General features: G+C 46.2%; 1 protein-coding gene across 2 annotated transcripts in view; it reads right to left on the bottom strand.

Annotated features, from left to right (window-relative positions):
- The window catches only part of ibtk (inhibitor of Bruton agammaglobulinemia tyrosine kinase), a 157,158-nt gene that overhangs the window by 107,772 nt on the left and 29,128 nt on the right, over nt 1-20,258 (bottom strand). The window contains exon 2 of one of the 2 annotated variants that reach the window (XM_085997672.1): nt 7,212-7,997. In XM_085997672.1, coding sequence (XP_085853798.1) covers nt 7,212-7,535 — 324 coding nt within the window. In that variant the 5' untranslated portion in view covers nt 7,536-7,997. Of the gene's footprint in view, nt 1-7,211; nt 7,998-20,258 lie in introns of those variants that run through there. The other variant, XM_085997673.1, reaches the window with a different exon arrangement.

Below are 20,258 nucleotides of genomic sequence, written 5' to 3'. Positions count from 1 at the left end.
GCTAAATTTAATGGGCGCAAGAACGTACGGCCTATTGCGGGACCTGATTACTCCAGCCAAACCGAAGGCGAAGAGTTTAAACGAAATTGTTGCTATCCTACAGGAACACCTAAATCCTACACCGCTGCTGATAGCAGAAAGATTTAAATTCCACAGGAGAAATCAGCATAAAAATGAGAGCAATGCTGATTACCTTACAGAACTACGCAAGCTATCAAAGCACTGCCAGTTCGGAGCAGGACTGGCAGATACCTTACGGGACAAATTTGTCTGTGGACTCCTGAGTGAAGGAACCCAGAAGAGGTTACTCTCAGAGAAAGAGCTGACGCTAGATAAGGCTTTCAGTGTGGCAGTATCGTACGAAGCAGCAGCAAGGAAAGCTGCGGAAATACAACAAAAGCCACAGGAATACGGCACCCACGAAATGACACGGGGATTTGCAAAATGTTATCGCTGCGGCAGAACAAACCATGACCAGAAGGACTGCTGGTCCAAGGACAAAATATGCAGGCAATGCGGAAAGATGGGACACATTGGTCTTCTTCCCAGACCTGCAAACTTGTGCAATGACAACAAAAAGGCTACTAAGGAACCGTACAGGAAAGTACAAAAGATGACGGACAGTAGTTCCGAAGACCAGATGAGCGATAGTGAATCCAGGAACAAGAGACTAAGCTATCTCAAACTTCACAACGTAATCACAAAAGAGGATCACCGAACCATTTGGGTCACCCTCACGATAGCAGGGTCTCAAGTCAAAATGGAATTGGATAGAGGATCAGCTCTAACCGTCATGAATAGACGAGACTACGAGCGGCTATTCTCACACATACCCTTGAGAGAGACATCCATTGTCTTGAGGACGTATACGGGGCAAAAAGTATACCCCAGAGGAAAAATAAGGGTGCCTGTCGAACACAACGGCAAGAAAATACGGAAATTGTATCTCTACATTCTGCAAGATGGTGGACCACCGTTATTGGGACGTGAATGGATCAGAAAGATAAGTTTAGACTGGCACTCCATTCAGGCACTGACGGTGGCTGGTAAAAAGGATGACGACGTCACTCCTGGACGATTGTCAAAGAGGTATTTCAACAAGAACTGGGCACTCTTAAAGGCGTAACCGCCTCGATAAAAATAGAGAATGCAATTCCCAAGTTTTTCAAAGCAAGACCGGTACCATATGCAATTCGCCCAGCCGTCGAGGCAGAGCTGGAGAATCTGGAGAATGCAGGCGTGTTATCTAAGGTAGACTGGAGCGAGTGGGCGACACCCATCATTCCTGTCATGAAGAAAACGTTAAACAATAAGTCTGAGGAGCCAAGGAAGGTTCGCATCTGTGGGGACTTCAAGGTGACGGTGAACCCAGTCCTTCACACAGTACAATATCCTCTTCCAAGGATAGAAGATATCTTCGCCTCACTATCTGGAGGGAAGCGTTTTACAAAAATTGACCTAGCACAAGCATATTTGCAGATGGAGGTTGAAGAATCCTCTAGGAAGTATCTCACGATAAACACTCACAAAGGTCTTTACCAGTATAATCGACTGGTATTCGGAGTAGCATCAGCTCCGGCGATATGGCAAAGAGCGATGGAACAAGTCCTGCAAGGGATTCCGGGGACTCAGTGTTACTTGGACGACATCCTAGTGACAGGTGAAGATGACAGTGAACACCTTGCCAACCTAGAGCAGATGCTCACTAGACTAAGAGAACATGGGCTACGAGCCAATCGCCCCAAGTGCGAGTTTTTTAAGAAACAGATATCGTATTGTGGCCACGTGATTGATGAAGAGGGGTTGCGTAAGTCCCCAGACAAAATTGAAGCGGTAGTTAAGGCTCCAGCGCCTGAAAATGTGTCGCAACTGAGGTCATTCCTCGGATTGGTGAATTACTACCATAAGTTTTTGCCGAATTTGTCCACAATTCTGCATCCACTGAACGCCCTACTACGAACGGGAGTAGCATGGAAATGGAGCGATGAATGCAAGCGGGCCTTTCAGAAAAGAGTAAGGACCTAATCACTTCAAGAGAAGTATTGGCTCACTACAACCCATCACTACCGATAAGACTGGCGTGTGATGCGTCTCCCTACGGCATTGGGGCGGTACTGTCACATAAATTCCTTGATGGTTCAGAGAGGCCGATAGCTTTTGCGTCACGCTCGCTAACTTCAGCCGAGCGTAACTACGCCCAGATTGACAGAGGCCCTCAGCCTGGTGTGGGGGGTAAAGAAGTTCAATCACTACCTGCACGGTCAGAAATTTACTCTACTAACTGATCATCAACCTCTCGTCTCCATTTTCAACCCGCAGAAGGGCGTACCGATAATGACGGCACAACGGCTACAGAGGTGGTCCCTTTTCCTAGGGGCTCACCAATATGACATCGAGTACAAAGGAACTAAACAGCATGGGAATGCTGATGGATTGTCGCGCCTACCGTTGCCGACGGTGGAAGAAGAACTGGCAGTGGATCCAGTGGAGTTATTCCACTCGACTATAGTCGAATGTCTCCCTGTGACGAATGCAAACATAGAAAAGGCAACACGAAATGACCCGACACTCTCCTGGGTCTATGATTTAACGGTGAAGGGATGGCCAGCACATGGCGAACCACTGCTGCCAGCATTCTCGCCGAGAAGAGAACAGCTGTCAGTGTGCAGAGGAACCTTGATGTGTGGATCCAGAGTAGTAATTCCACCCAAATTGAAGGATAGAGTGCTCAATGAGCTTCATGAGGGTCATCTGGGAGGGGTAAAAATGAAGAACTTAGCTAGAGCGTTTGTGTGGTGGCCGGGAATCGATAGAGAAATCGAAGAGATGACCAAGAGCTGTACAGGATGCCAGAAGGTCCAAAACGCCCCACCACAAGCCCCTCTACATCCATGGGAGTGGCCCTCATCTCCATGGCAAAGGGTGCACATTGATTTTGCTGGTCCCTTTATGGACTCGATGTTTTTAATTGCAGTGGATGCACATTCAAAGTGGCCAGAGGTAATAAAAATGTCCTCAACCACCACAGAAAAAACTATCACAGTCTTACGAACCATATTCGCCAGGAATGGGCTGCCTGAACAGATTTGCTCTGACAATGGACCACAGTTTGTGTCTGAAGAGTTCCGGAGGTTCTTAAAGAACAATGGTGTTAAGCATTACACATCCGCCCCATATCACCCAGCCACTAATGGATTGGCCGAGAGGTTTGTTCAAACATTCAAGAAGGCTATCAAGGCAATGTGTAATGAAGATATGCCCCTACAACACAAGGTGGATAACTTGTTTGCCTACCGGAATGCGACACATGCGGTTACCAACCAAACTCCAGCCATGATGTTCTTCAATCGAAGACTACGATGCCGCTTGGATTTGGTTAAGCCAAGCGTCAGAAGAGATGTGGAGAACAGGCAGTTTCAGAATATGAATGAAAGGCCAACCAGGAGTTTTAAGATAGGTCAACCAGTTTTGGCCCGGGACTACCGCACTGAGAAATGGCAGCCAGGAACGATCTGTACACGGCAAGGACCTCTAATGTATACCATGGACGTTGGGGAGAGCATTGTAAGATGCCATGCTGCCCAGAGTCTAGTCACTGGAAAACGTCAACTCCACACCACGATCTGATACACCTGACGATGAAACCGAAGTACCAATTGCATCTACCGCAGAATCGGTGATATTGGAAGCAGACGAAACAAACAACAACATTGATCCCGACTCAACCTTGCCAGAAGAGCCTGATATCCCAAAGAGGCGTTATCCAGACAGAATCAGGAAGCCTCCTCAAAGACTGAACTTATAATGGCTTAACTTCAACCAATGTATCTAGCAACCGTAATTGTAATTAGTTATTATTTAGTTGTTAAATGAATGTTATGTACTGTTTATCTAAAAGGGGAGGAATTGTTGTGTATGTACCTTTAAGGGAATAACTGGTCTCAGACTGCAGTACCGGCAGTGACCACCCCTGTATAAAAGGCCCTAGCAGGCTTCTGTAGTTTCAGTTTCCAGGTTGTCTCCATTCAGTAAAGACTTGTTATAATCAACTCCTGCAGTCCGTGTCTCAATTATACACGGACATAATAAAGGGGAAGTGCAACGATACCTGGGTGTCCTTGTGCACCAGTCGCTGAAGGTAAGCATGCAGGTGCAGCAGGTGGTTAAGAAGGCAAATGGTATGTTGGCCTTAATAGCGAGAGGATTCGAGTACAGGAGCAAGGATGTTGTGCTGCAGTTGTACAGGGCCTTGGTGAGACCACACCTGGAGTATTGTGTGCAGCTTTGGTTGCCTTATCTGAGGAAGGATGTTCTTGCCATGGAGGGAGTGCAGCGAAGATTCACCAGGCTGATACCTGGGATGGCAGGAATGACGTACGAGGAGAGATTGGGTCGATTAGGCTTATATTCGCTCGAGTTTAAAAGAATGAGAGGGGATCTCATTGAAACTTATAAAATTCTAACAGGACTAGACATACTAGATGCAGGAAGGCTGTTCCCGATGATGGGGGAGTCCAGAACCAGGGGTCACAGTCTAAGGATAAGGGGTGAGCCATTTAGGACAGAGATGAGGAGGAATTTCTTCACCCAGAGAGTGGTGAACCTGTGGAATTCTCTACCACAGAAGGCAGTTGAGACCAATTCATTAATTATATTCAAGAAGGAGTTAGATATATTTCTTAAGGCTAAAGGTATCAAGGGATATGGGGAGAAAGCAGCGACAGGGTACTGAATTTGGATGATCAGCCATGATCTCATTAAATGGCGGAACAGGCTCAAGGGGCCGAATGGCCTACTCCTGCTTCTATCTTCTATGTAATACTCTTCTGCTGTACTCCTTTAATACTGTTACAAAATCAAGTCTCTTTTGTGCCTTCTGGAAATAGATGATGATGGATTGTCCATCGTTGATAACGATGACAGCCTATGATTCACCTCCAATTTAATACAGGTTGCGGGTTCTCGCATGATAGTATATGCTGCCCCTCAGCGATATCATTCGAAAACATAGCGTCAGTTTCCACACATACGCTGACGACACCCAAGCTCTGCCTCACCACCACGTCTCTTGACCGTTCCACTATCTCTAAATTGTCAGACTTAATGTCCGACATCCAGTACTGAATGAGCAGATATTTCCTCCAACTAAATATTGGGAAGACCAAAGCCATTGTCTTCGGTCCCCGCCACAAACTCCGTTCCCTAGTCACCGACTCCATCCCTCTCCCTTGTAACTGTTCGAGGTTGAACCAGACTGCTCGCAACTTTGGTGTCATATTTAACCCTGAGCTTCCGACCACATATCCATGTCATCGCTAACATCTATTTCCACCTCCGTAACATCGTCCGACGCCGCCCCTGCCTGAGCTCATCTGTTACTGAAACCCTCATTCATGCCTTTATTACCTCTAGACTCGACTATTCCAACACACTCCTAGCCGGCCTCCCTCTTTCTACCTTCCGTGAACTTGTCATCCAAAACTCTGCTGCCCGTGCCCTAATTCACACCGTCCCGTTCACCCCTGTGCTCGCTGAAATACATTGGCTCCCGGTTAAGCAATGTCTCGATTTTAAAATTCTCATCTTGTTTTCGAATCATGCCATGACCTCGCCCCTCCCCATCTCTAATCTTCTCCAGCCCCAAAACCTTCCAAGATATCTGTGCTCCTCAAATTCTGGCCTTTTGAGCAGCCACAATTTTAAATCGCTCCACCATTGGTGACCGTGCCTTCAACTGCCAAGGCCCTAAGCTCTGGAATTCCCTCCCTAAACGTCTCTGCCTCTCTTTCCTCCTTTACGACACTCCTTAAAATCTACCTCTTTGACCATCTGCCATAATATCTCATGTGGCTTGATGTCAAATTTTATTTGATATTGCTCCTGTGAAGCCCCTTGGGACATTTTACTGCGTTAAAGGCACTATATAAATACAGGAAACTTTGGTTTATCCGGAGGTTGTATGTCCGGAATACTCGATCTAACGGCAAAAATCAGAAGCCGTTTTCTATAAGTTTTTTTTAGTTCTCATTCCTTTTTTTCCCCCCAGTCAGGCACTGCAAGGTCTGTAGCAACAGCTTCAGCTAGAGACGCTTGCAGCTGCAGCCGACTCTTTAGAAGCTGTTGCTAAGCAACAGTGTTTGTTGTCAGATACGGGGATGAAAACCTCCGTATGCTTCAACCTCCGTATGCTTCAACCTCCGTATGCTTCAACCTCCGTATGCTTCAACATTAACTTTGTATGTCCGGCAGTTTTGATAGATCGGCAACACGCCGGTCCCGTCGCTGCCGGATATCACAAAGTTTCCTGTACAACACATGCACTTTTACCTCCTCCCTTCCCACTGTCCAGGGCCCCAACTACCCCTTCCAGGTGAAACAGCGATTTACTTGTACTTCTTGCAATTTAATATACTGTATTCGCTGCTCACGATGCGGTCTCCTCTACATTGGGGAGACCAAACGCAGATTGGGTGACCGCTTTGTGGAACACCTCCGTTCAGTCCGTAAGGGTGACCCTGAGCTTCCGGTCGCCTGTCACTTTAATTCACCGCTTCACTCCCACTCTGATCTCTCTGTCCTCAGCCTAGTACATTGTTCCAATGAAGCTCAATGCAAGCTCGAGGAACAGCACCTCATCTTTCGATTAGGCACTTTACAGCCTTCCGGACTCAATATTGAGTTCAACAATTTCAGATAATAATCCCTGCCCCCATTTTTCATGCAGTATGATTTTTGCCATTCCCATTTGCAACATTTTCACAGTATGTTCTTTCAATTCCTTCCTCCCCTCCTAACCGCCCCACCCCTTGTCTCTGCACCTGCTTAATGTTACATTTCCAGCTTTTTCCTAGTTCTGATGAAGGGTCCCAGACCTGAAACGCTAACTCTGTTTCTCTCTCCACGGATGCTGCCTGGCCTGCTGAGTATTTCCAGCATTTTCTGTTGTTATTTCTATATAAATACAAGTTGCTGATGTAAAGTCTGATTTTTAGAAGGAATGTTTTCCCACACAATGTCAGATTGACATGAGGGCTGATCTTTCCTTGATTTCCTTTGAGCTCTCTTCTCTCCAATCAACACTACAAGGAGTGGTAAAGAAACTTCACTAAATAGAAGATCCAGAAACCATCTAGTACAATGACCTAACTCCTCAACTCTTGCAACAAAATTAACTGGATCAAAAAATGCACAAACAGAATAGAACACAGTACCTTTAGAAGAAACATAGCACAATCAATGTGCCCATAGAAGACACTTCTGTGCAGAGCAGTCCATCCAGATTCCTTATCCTTCACGGAAGGATCAGCCCCTTTCCTTTCAAGAAGCCAATCAATAACAGATTTTTTACCACAAGATGCAGCCATGTGTAGAGCCGTTCTGCCAAAACTATCCTTCAGGGAAGCTGCATTGTAGCAATACGATGAAAGGAAGACCTTATTCTGACCTTCAGTTCCCTTGGTCATCACTGAAATCATGTCAAGGGCATGCTGCAGAGAACGGCATTTTGGAGTGCAGTCAGCAGTCACAGAATTCATCCTGTTCCCACTTTCTAGGTCTTCAAAAAAAAATCTTCAATTTCTGTTGAAGGCTATGGAACTTAGTTGCCTGGCAGTTGTACTATCAAAGCGCTAGATTTGTGCTTGTGTTATGAAAACACTGCACTCTAGCAATCCTGTAGTCTTCGTTACATTAGTTCAGTACATGGGAGCAGCATTGGTTTAGCCCAAGGAACTGTTGCTTCAATGTATAAAACATTATTTATATATATACATATATTATATATATATATATATGGCACTTTGTTGCAATTAAATAGACAAAAATAGAAATTTAGTTATAATACGTCTGTGGAAAATAAAAACTGTTGTAAACTTCCAGTCAAAATATAACCATCACACTCTCCTGAATATCGTTCCTTCGAAGCCAACCACCAGAGGGGAAGGGAAGCTCCCCTACAACTCCTTTCTTGTTTAAGCCTCCATAATTGTAAGTGCCACCTGCAAAAATAATTTTAAAAAAAGGTCAGTACACACCAAATATTTCCAAGAGTTATACTGTTCCAATTTTACTGCTTTACAAGAGAATTCCCTAACTTACCAACTCACAATTTAAATTCTGACAGTTAGGATGGATAATTTTTATTGGGTCGTCAAAATTAACAAGTTGCAATATAACCAGAAAGCATAATAATACAATTTTTCCTGCATTACTTCCACCATCCATAGGTCTCTTAAACATTCATGAAACTCGATCAAACTTCCTCACTCAAAAGGGAATCCCCAATCAAAGGCGGCTGGCGGGGTGGTCCACACGCCTGGGGTCTATCGGCCTTTCTTCCGCCACATTCCCAGGCCGAGGAAGCCATCTCCTCGTGGCAGATTTCCAATCTTTCCGCCCCCTCTGTTGTAATCACTTACACTTCCTCTTGATCAATCTACTTCCCTCATTATCACCTCCTTTTGCCGAATGTGATTTAATCGCTTCTGCCCTCCATCCTAGCACAAACCTCTCCCTTAGTTTCTTTCCTGCCGCCCTTTTCCAGACTCTGTCCATCTCCAACATCTTCCACTTCTGATGAAAGGTCAGCGACCTGAAATGGTCATTCCTTTTCTCTTTCCACAGATGCTGCATGGCATGCTTGAGTGTTTCCAGTATTTTCTATTTTTATTCCAGATTTCCAGCATCCACTGTACTTTACTTTTTTCCCTCACTCATCTAGGACAACATCCAGGCTTGGGGTGATAAGTGGCAAGTAACATTCATGCCACATAAATGCGAAGCAACGACCATCTCTAACAAGAGCCAGTCTAACCATGGGAACACATCACCTCCAAGTCTCACACCGTAACATTCGCGCCACACAGGGTAAAAATCCTGGAACTTCCTCCCTAACAGCATTATGGGAGTACCTTCAGCGGTTCAAAGCGGTGGCTCACCACCACCTTATTCGGGGTGACTAGGGATGAGCAATAAATGCTGGCCTAGCAAGCGATGCCCATATCCTCAATCAACTTTTTAAAAACTGCATATGTGGGATGAAAAAGGTAGTGCAATGGTGATCTAGTGTATGGAATTTTACTGCAATTTGCTGAAAAAATAACATGTAAATTGACATCAGAAAAGGCTGCAATATCCTACTGTGTTCATTCAGCATTATGCCATTCTTAAGGAACCACTGAACTTTCCCAGAAATGGTATAAAATTGGAATTAACATTTTTCTACACAGAACATAAGGCCAATCTAATCTTGCACTCACTTGACAAATCACAAATTACAAAAGCTTTGCTCTCAGTTTATTCTTACCCTTCAAAGCTGCAACCCACTGGTATTTCACCTTTATTCAAAATTAGCTGGAGTGCCGGGCAGTGCCGAGGGAACTCAAGAACCCTGTGGCATGTTTATAAAACTGTTTTTTAAACTGTTGGGATTGAAGAAAGAACTCTTCCCAAGCACCCAGGAGTGATATTACATTATTCACAAAGTTTCAGTGTATGAGTTGAATAGGGAAATAAAAGATTCTATCTGAGGCATTTAGAGGTCAGTTTAGAAATCAAGTGACATTTATTCCAATAATGTAGAATAGAACATTTGACAATATGCTGGAGTTACAACCAAAGACTGAGTGAATACTCCCTCTGGTAAAGGTTTGCAAACCCAATAGGGTTGGTATTGTACAGAGTGATTTTGTAATCAATAAATGTATTCAACATTACACTGTTATATGTGTAATCTTGTAGTAGGTATGCAGCCTCTCAGATCTTGAAGAGTGCTGTTGAGTGCTTCAAGTGCCCTCTTGTGGGCCTTTGTACACTCATCCCACACAATGAGTTTAGACTTTTGAAGCAGCTCAGCAGCAGCAGTTCCTTTGGTAATGTGACACACTGGGTGTTGTTGTCTTGTCAGATCCAGAGGGAGAGCAAAGGTTGAGTGGGCAGTGCGACCTCCTTGGAGAAGAGTTGCAGCGATTCCTGATGAGGCAACAGCCAGTGCAATGAATCTCTTAGAGCGAAGGATGGCCACAAAGATTTCGTAGCCTTTTGGGGGAGTAAGACAGAGCAGCTTCTGTCATCATTGCATGTCAATGAATGTCATCCTGAATGAGTCCTCTCCTGCGGCAAGCTTTTATAAAGGAGGCACAGAGATGGCCAGTGAGAGTTTTGAGGTGATTAAATTATGTTGGGCCAGCAACCTCATGGAGCAGTAGACGAAGGTGAAAGCACTCTGCGTTATTGGAGAGCCCGTTGATAGACAACATTTTCTGTTTTTCCTGAGGGTGTTAAAATAAACAGATTCCTTGACGCACCAACTCTTGAACATGCCACGTACAACTGGCCATGTGAAAAACAGGGCGTGAGTAAGTTGATGCCAGCAACCTTCAAAGTCTGCCCCTGTGCCTTGTTGATTGACATTGCAAAAGAAATTGTCACAGGAAACTGTTGCCTTTTGAATTGAAATGGCAAGTCAGTTGGTATCATTGGAATTCGAGGAATGAGAACATCCTCCCCTCTGGCGCAGCCTGAGATGATGGTAGCCTCAATGAGATTTGGCATGAGCTTTTTGACTGCCAGTCTGGTTCCATTGCACAACTTTGGTGGAGATATGTTTCTTCGGAGCATGATGGGGGTGCCTTCCTTCAGTACCAGTTTGTGAGGAGGCGTTTGTAGTGTCCGTGTGTAGATAAAGACACTGAAGACAGGAGTTGGTTCATAGGTATTTACTAAGCAAGTCTGGGGGGGGGGGTTTCTAAAGGATATACACAATACACAGGCTTATATAGCCCAAGTGGCAATTACCGGCATTACGCACACCTGGGGCTCTTAAAGGCACATACACCATAATTGCTCTTAAAGGCACATACACCACAGCATTCCTGAAGGCTGCAATGAGTTGAGGAACTCAGTGGGGTAATGTACCACATCAGCACTGTCACAAACAGTATCAACGCTTTTATAAATTTGCTCTTGGCCAGGGAGTTTTTGAAGAAGTAGCATGTTGATGTTGTTGACAGTATCATTCCTGGGTGCAGGTATTGGCCGTTCACACAGCCACTTGGGATCTTTGAAGTGATTGAGGAGGTCTGGATACACCTTAGAGATCAACTCATCAACTGTTGTGACTTGACTGCCAAAGCCTGGAGGAATTGTGATTTGACCACTGCTGTCAATTGGCAACTTTCCTTCTCCCAATTGTAGCAAAAGTTGCGCAAAGGATTCTGTCATCTCATCACCATGCATAAGAACACGCATGTTTGTGGTCAAATGGACTGTTTGCACATTTGGCCACAGATGGGATGCCTTGAGACATGCATTGAGTTCATCTGCTGGAGTTCCTCTGGGGACAACTGGCAGGATTTGGCGGAAATCACCTGCCAGCAACAGGGTGATGCCACCCATCAGCCTATTGTTGCCTCTCAGATCTTGAAGAGTTCTGTTGAGTGCTTCAAGTGCCCTCTTGTGGGCCATTGTACACTCATCCCACACAATGAGTCTAGACTTTTGAAGCAACTCAGCAGCACCAGTTCCTTTGCTAATGTTACACACTGGGTGTTCTTGTGTTGTCAAATCCAGAGGGAGAGCAAAGGTTGAGTGGGCAGTGCGACCTCCTTGGAGAAGAGTTGCAGCGATTCCTGATGAGGCAACAGCCAGTGCAATGTATCCCTTAGAGCGAACCATGGCCAGTAAAAGATTGATCAGGAATGTCTTTCCTGTTCCACCAGGTGCATCGAGGAAGATAATTCCATCTGCATTGTTTTCCACCATATCCACAACCAACCTGTATGTCTCCTTTCTGGTCTGGAACCAATTTCGGTTCAGTGACGGTGACAAAGGTGGTCAGTTCCTCAACATTGTAGGTGGTCTCCCTGAGGACCTCTCTGCTGAGACCTGGAGAATCAATCCTATTGGGAGATGGAAGGTTCAACTGAGTCACAGACTTGCCAGCCAATGCCAAAGTCTTGTCCTCCAAAAGGATCAATACCTGATTGAACATTGCATCAGTGAAGTTCAGCTCCATGATGGGTTTGGCTGTCCCGAGTTGGTGTAAGATGTCTTCTGTGAGGCTGTCTTTGTGATCTTCTCTTAGCTGCATCGGGTTGGAAGGGCTGCAGAGGGCAATTATAATGGCAAAGAGATTTCGTAGCCTACTGGCGGAGTAAGACAGGGCAGCTTCTGTCATCGTTGCATGCCAATGAATGTCATCCTCAATGAGTCCTCTCCTGCGGCAAGCTTCTTGAAAGGAGTCACAGAGATGGCCAGTGACAGTCTTGAGGTCATTAAAAGATGTAGGGCCAGCAACGTCATGGAGGAGTAGACGAAGGTGAAAGCACTCGGTGTTGTTTGGATGGACCGTGTAGACTCTGCCAAGTGCATCTGATGAGTACACCCCTGTATGACCAGGAACTTCCTTCTGACCGGGTCCAGGGCACCGAGCCCGCCATGTCTTGTTTGGCTGGCAGGTGTAGTACTTGGGCACCTGATGATACAGAAGTGTCTTGGCAAAGTCATTCGTTTGGCACAACTCAAAGAATGCTGTAAGTTTTGTCCTTGGAGGTTCCTCGGCACGTTGGCTGGCATGTCCTGGTCGGAATAAAACCCTTTCTCCATTTTGCAAGTGAGCATCCAATTTAGTGACAGTGGGGTAACGCTTGTGGATGTCAAATCCAAAAGTTCGCCAGGCTGCCTCATTGCTGCAGATGTAACGGCCCATCAGATGTGTGGTGATATCATTTTTATTCTGCTCTCCAGCCCGTTGAAGATCAAAGACAGCTTGGTCACTGCCCTTATGGATGTATTTGCACACATATTTGATACTTAACTGAGTGGCAGTACTCCACATTGATGCGACATTTGAAGAGCCTGGATAGGAGTGGACAATAAGGAACAATCCAACGGTTGTCAACTTCCAATGTCTGTCTTTGCTGTCTTGTCTGATTTGACTGACCAGGTTGACCAGAGTCGCTAGATTGCCGATTCCGCATTCGTATTTCAGTGCAGAAACCTCCACTCTCTTTGCCCCTTTTCCTGTACAAAGGATAGCCATCATCCCCATGCTGAGTTTCTTCACGGAGTGGCTTTGGGTACCCTTTTGTACAGGTATTCTTTTTCATGCAGGGAGAAGAAGAGTTGTGTCGCCCACAAGGACCATGAATCATATTCTTTACAACAACATCAAAGAGGATTGGATCCGTGTCCTTATCGGGTAGCTCTGCAGAGATGAAGGAATCAACTTGATTGGGGTGAATCTTTGCCTGAAGCCAGAGTAAAAGATGGGACCAGCGGGAGCAGCGAGGAGGAGCTCGGGAGAAAACCCGGCGACCAGCGAGGCCCGAGACCAGTCGGGAGCAGCGTGGTGAGACCGGTATAAAAACCGGAGAGAGGCGAGGCCCGAGACCAGTCGGGACCAGCGGGAGCAGCTCGGGAGAAAACCCGGCGACCAGCGAGGCCCGAGACCAGTCGGGAGCAGCGTGGTGAGACCGGTATAAAAACCGGAGAGAGGCGAGGCCCGAGACCAGTCGGGACCAGCGAGGAGGAGCTCAGGAGAAAACCCGGCGACCAGCGAGGCCCGAGACCAGTCGGGAGCAGCGTGGTGAGACCGGTATAAAAACCGGAGAGAGGCGAGGCTTACCAACTCAGCAGCGGGGAGAGAGGTCAAAAGTAAGCAGTGTGTGACGTCACCAGGGAGCAGGTAGGTGATTGGTTGGTGAGTATTTCTCTTTTTTCAATACAAGCTTGAATTCTGTGGTGTTAAATTTCTGTGGTGTAGTGGGGATAGTTGGTAAATAAAGCGCCCTAGAGCATACCTGTAACTGGGGTATTGAATAAATTTTTTAAAGTAATTAAAGGGGTAAGTCATGGCAGGAGAGTTCAGACCCGTGCTCTGCTCCTCCTGCTCTATGTGGGAAGTCAGGGATGCTGCCAGTGTCCCTGACGACCATGTGTGCGGGAAATGCATCCAGCTGCAGCTACTTGTAGACCGCATTGCGGCGCTCGAGCTGCGGGTGGATGAATTTTGGAGCGTGCGCGATGCTGAAAGGCTCGTGGATAACACGTTTAGCGAGTTGTGCACGCCTCAGGGTAGGGCAGCACAGGGGGTGACCATCAGGCGGAGCAACAAAGGCAGGCAGGTAGTGCAGGGAACCCCTGCGGACATCCCCCTTTCAAACAAGTATACCGCTTTGGATACTGTTGAGGGGGATGACTCACCAGGGGAAGGCAGCAGCGGCCAACTTCCTGGCACTGGGGGTGCTCCTGCTGCCCAGGAAGGGGGGAAAAAGAGTGGGAGAGCAATAGTGGTAGGGGATTCTATAGTAAGGGGAACAGATAGGCGTTTCTGTGGCCGTAGACGTAAATCCAGGATGGTTTGTTGCCTCCCTGGTGCCAGGGTCAAGGATGTCACTGAGCGGCTGCAGGGCATTCTGGAGGGGGAGGGAGAACAGCCAGTGGTCGTGGTCCACATTGGTACCAACGACATAGGTAAAAAGAGGGATGAGGTCCTGCAGCAAGAATTTAGGGAGCTAGGTGAAGGATTAAGGAGCAGGACCTCAAAGGTTGTAATCTCTGGATTACTCCCGGTGCCACGTGCTAGTAAGTATAGGAATAGGAAGATAGAACAGATGAATGCGTGGCTAAAGGGATGGTGCAGGGGGGAGGGCTTTAGTTTCCTGGATCACTGGGTCTGCTTCTGGGAAAGGTGGGACTTGTACAAGTCGGACGGTTTACACCTGAACCAGGGGGGAACCAATATCCTTGCGGGGAGGTTTGCTAGCACTGCTGGGGAGGGTTTAAACTAACTTGGCAGGGGGTTGGGGTACAGAGTGGAGCTATAGTAGGGGGTGATTTACGGCCAAATACAGAGGGAAAAACAAGTCAGCTGGGAAGGCAGAGCAAATATGTGAAGGCAAAAGAGAATATGGCAGGGCTGGAAGGCATTTATTTTAATGCAAGGAGTCTTGCAAATAAGGTGGATGAACTGAAGTTGTTGTTGAACACATGGGAGTACGATATTGTTGCTATCACGGAGACATGGTTGAGGGAGGGTCAGGACTGGCAGCTCAATATTCCGGGGTATAGAATCTTCAGGCGAGACAGAGGGGGGTGTAAAAAGGGAGGGGTCAATTACTGCTGTAAGGAGGGATGATATATTAGCGGGTTCCTCTAATGAGGCCATATGGGTAGAACTTAAAAACAAAAAGGGGGCAAGCACTTTGCTGGGAGTGTACTATAGGCCCCCAAACAGTCAGGGGGAGATAGAGGAACAGATATGTAGGCAAATCTCCGAGAAGTGCGAAAATAATAGGGTAATAATAGTGGGGGATTTCAACTTCCCCAATATAAATTGGGACAGTCAGAGTGTGAAAGGCTTAGAGGGTGCAGAATTCTTAAAGTGCATCCAGGAGAGCTTTTTGAGCCAACATGTAGAAAGTCCTACAACAGAGGGGGCGGTACTGGACCTAATTCTGGGGAATGTAGCCGGGCAAGTGGTGGAAGTGTCAGTAGGAGAGCATTTTGGCGACAGTGACCATAATTCGGTGAGATTTAAGGTGGTCATGGAAAAAGACAAAGACGGCCCGGAAATAAGGGTTCTAAATTGGGGGAAGGCCGATTTTAATATGATAAGGCAGGATCTGGCCAAAGTGGACTGGGAGCAGCTGCTTATAGGAAAATCCACATCAAAACAGTGGGAGACTTTCAGAAGGGAAATAGAGAGAGTACAACGCCAACATGTTCCTGTAAAGGTCAAGGGTGGGACCAACAAGCAAAGGGAACCTTGGATGACAAGGGATGTACAAAAATGCATTAGAAATAAAAGGGGGGCTTTTGGCAGTTACAAAAGACTAAAGACAGAAGAAGCCCTAGAGGAGTATAAAAAGTGCAGGGGCATACTTAAAAAAGAAATTAGGAGGGCGAGGAGGGGCCATGAAATAACACTGGCGAGCAAAATAAAGGAAAATCCTAAGATGTTTTATAAGTATATTAAGGGCAAGAGGATAACCAGGGAAAGGGTAGGGCCCATTAGGGACCAAAGTGGCAATCTGTGTGTAGAGCCAGAGGATGTAGGCAGGGTTTTAAATGAATTTTTTGCATCTGTGTTCACTATGGAGAAAGACGATGCAGACATAGAAATCGGGCAAGGGGACTGTGACATACTTGAACATATTAGCATCGAGAGGGAGGAGGTGCTAGCGGTTTTAGCGGGCCAAAAAGTGGATAAATCCCCAGGCCCGGACGAGATGTATCCCAGGCTGCTGTGGGAGGCAAGGGAGGAGATTGCAGGGGCTCTGACACTAATTTTCAGAACCTCTCTGGCCACAGGGGATGTACCAGAGGACTGGAGAACAGCTAACGTAGTACCATTATTCAAGAAAGGTAGCAGGGATAAACCAGGGAATTACAGGCCAGTGAGTCTAACATCTGTGGTGGGGAAAATATTGGAAAAAATTCTGAGGGACAAAATTAATCTCCACTTGGAGAGGCAAGGATTAATCGGGGATAGTCAGCATGGCTTTGTCAAGGGTAAATCATGTCTAACAAATCTGATCGAATTTTTCGAGGGGGTGACTAGTGGGGTGGATGAGGGAAATGCTGTGGATGTGGTGTACATGGACTTCAGTAAAGCTTTTGACAAAGTCCCGCATAGGAGACTGGTCAAGAAGGTAAGAGCCCATGGGATCCAGGGTGCCTTGGATCCTAAACTGGCTGAGTGGCAGGAGGCAGAGGGTGATGGTCGAAGGTTGCTTTTGTGACTGGAAGCCTGTGTCCAGTGGGGTACCTCAGGGATCGGTGCTGGGTCCCTTATTGTTTGTGATCTACATAAATGATTTGGATGAGAATGTAAAAGGTATGATCAGTAAGTTCGCAGATGACACGAAAATTGGTGGGGTGGTAAATTGCGAGGAGGAAAGCCTCCGGCTACAGGACGATATAAACGGGTTGGTCAGATGGGCGGAAAAGTGGCAAATGGAATTTAACCCTGAAAAGTGCGAGGTGATGCATTTTGGACGGACAAATAAGGCAAGGGAATACACAATGAGTGGTAGGACCCTAGGAAGTACAGAGGGTCAGAGGGACCTTGGTGTACATGTACATAGATCCCTGAAGGCAGCGGAGCAGGTAGATAAGGTGGTTAAAAAGGCATATGGGATACTTGCCTTCATTAGCCGAGGCATAGAATATAAGAGCAGGGAGGTTATGATGGAGCTGTACAAAACGCTGGTGAGGCCACAGCTGGAGTACTGTGTGCAGTTCTGGTCGCCTCACTATAGGAAGGATGTGATTGCTTTGGAGAGGGTGCAGAGAAGATTCACCAGGATGTTACCTGGGATGGAGCGCCTCAGCTATGAAGAGAGGCTGGACAGGCTGGATTTGTTTTCCTTGGAGCAGAGAAGGCTGAGGGGGGACCTGATTGAGGTGTACAAAATAATGAGGGGCATAGATAGGGTAGATAAAGAGGAACTTTTCCCCTTAGTGGGGGGGTCAATAACAAGGGGGCATAGATTCAGGGTAAGGGGCAGGAGATTTAGAGGGGATTTGAGGAGGAACTTTTTCACCCAGAGGGTGGTTGGAATGTGGAACTCAATGCCTGAAAGGGTGGTGGAGGCAGGAACCCTCACAACATTCAAGAAGCATTTGGATGAGCACTTGAAATGCCATTGCATACAAGGCTATGGACCAAATGCTGGAAAATGGGATTAGACTGGACAGGGATGGATGGGCGGCGCAGACACGATGGGCCTCTTTCTGTGCTGTAAAACTCTATGACTCTATGAGGAAGTCCTCTCTTCTGCCACTCAATGCTGTACATGTAGCAATGGTGTGCACTAAAAAGTCTGCCCACAGTCAAGAGTTTGATCAGTTTTTTAACTTTGAGGTTGAAGTTATGAGGTTATGCTATGAGGTCATGCCTTTCAATACCAGCTTTGGGTGGGAACTCCTGCCATTGGGGATTGCAAGTCATGGTGATGAAGAGGTCAGGTCTTCCATAGTTTCTGACATAGGTCATGGCATCTTGCGTGTGCTCATGCATGTACCTAGGACCTCCAACAAAGGTGGATGGCAGGATGACCATTTGACCAATGTCCTCAGTGTTGCCATCATTGGCCACAGCATCTCGCAAGTGTATGTAATCTGTGACTCTCAACTGATTTTGGTTATGCCGGAACCAATTAAGCCACTCTCCTTCCATTTTTGCATACATGTCAGTGAGGAACTGGTGGAGAAGTCCTCCACACTGAAGCAGGTGGCTTGAACCAGTTTGTCGTTCCATCAGCCTATATGCATAGAATTCCATGGCAGAAACCATCTTTTGCCTTTGGGCTGTAGGTGGCACACCAGTTTTGGGGTCAACATGTGGGATCTTGTTATAGGCATTGTATCCATCTTCCCCATGGCAAAACAAAAGCGGGTATTGCATAGGATCATATGACCTGTGAAGCTCAGAAATTCTTTTGAGTGGACCACCTCTCAGATGCAAGACAATGTCCCGTTGTTCAAATTCTTGGCCCACAATGACAATGGCAACTTCATTGGTGGTCGGAGCACTGAAGCGTCGCTCATGTTCACCTGCAGGAGTCTTGTCAGCTTTGATGACAACTTTGAGGTCTTCATTTGTAGTTTTTTCGATGGCTGTTTTCAAACACTTTACATATGGGTTTTGCTGATGAAGCATCTCCTGTAACCCAAGCAAAGTTTGAATCTTGATTTGGTGTTGTTGTGCGGGGAGAACTGCAGTTTCCCTGCGGCGATTGGCTTGCTCTTCGTCATCACCCAAGAAGTAGATTTGGAGAAACTGAGGTCTTTCGTTTGGTAGAGGAAGTAGGGAGCCAGCTGTATGGTACACCTGTCCATGAACTTTAAAAGTTGGGCAAAATCCTGATTCACGCACTCTGTTTGCACCGAAAGAGGTCATTTATCCACATTATACTGCATTTGCCATGCATCTGCCCAATCACCCAACCTGTCCAAATCATACTGGAGTTTCTCGGCATCCTCCTCACAGCACACACGCCCACCCAGCTTTGTGTCATCTGCAAACTTGGAGATATTACATCTAGTTCCCTCATCTAGATCATTAATATATATTGTGAATAGCTGGGGTCCGAGGACCGATCCCTGTGGTACCCCACTAGTCACTGCCTGCCACTCGGAAAAAGACCCGTTTATTCCAACTCTTTGCTTCCTGTCTGCCAACCAGTTCTCTATCCAAGTCAGTACCTTGCCCCCAATCCCATGTGCTTTAACTTTACACGCTAATCTCTTATGCGGGACCTTATCCAAAGCCTTCTGAAAGTCCAAATACACCACATCCACTGGTTCTCCCTTATCTATTCTACCAGTTACATCCTCAAAAAATTCCAGTAGATTAGTCAAGCATAATTTACCTTTTGTAAATCCATGTTGACTTTGTCCGATCCCATCACTGTTTTCCAAGTGCTCTGCTATTACATCGTTTATAATGGACTCTAGCATTTTCCCCACTACCGATGTCAGGCTTACCGGTCTATAATTCCCCATTTTCTCTCTACCACCTTTTTTGAACAGTGGGGTAACATTAGCTGCCCTTCAATCCATGGGAACTGTTCCAGAGTCTATAGAATTTTGGAAGATGACCAGCAATGCATCTACTATTTCTAGGGCCACTTCCTTAAGTACCCAAGGATGTAGATTATCAGGCCCTGATGATTTATCGGCCTTCAATCCCGTCAATTTCCCTGACACCATTTCCCTACAAATACTGATTTCATTCAATTTCTCCCTCTCATTAGACCCTATGTTCCCTGACATCTCTGGGAGGTTATTTGTGTCCTCCTTTGTGAAGACAGAACCAAAATATGTATTTAATTGGTCTGCCATTTCTTTGTTCCCCATTATAAATTCCCCTGATTCTGACTGCAAGGGACCGACGCTTGACTTCACCAATCTTTTTCTCTTCACATATCTATAAAAGCTTTTACAGTCAGTTTTTATGTTCCCTGAAAGCTTACTCTCATACTCTATTTTCCCCCTCTTAATTAATCCCATTGTCCTCCTTTGCTGAATTCTAAACTGCTCCCAATCCTCAGGTTTACTGCTTTTTCTGGCCAATTTATATGTCCTCTCCTTGGATCTTATGCTATCCCTAATTTCCCTTGTTAGCCACAGTTGAGTCACCTTTTTTGTTTTATTTTTATGCCAAACAGGGATGAACAAATTCTGTAGTTCATCCATGCGATCTTTGAATGTTTGCCATTACCTATCCACCGTCAACCCTTTGAGTAACATTC

The sequence above is a fragment of the Somniosus microcephalus genome, chromosome 9 (assembly GCF_052327205.1).
Source record: "Somniosus microcephalus isolate GS21.2 chromosome 9, FLI_Smic_1.0, whole genome shotgun sequence".
NCBI lineage: Eukaryota > Metazoa > Chordata > Chondrichthyes > Squaliformes > Somniosidae > Somniosus > Somniosus microcephalus.
This window is presented reverse-complemented; position numbering and strand designations above follow the sequence as displayed.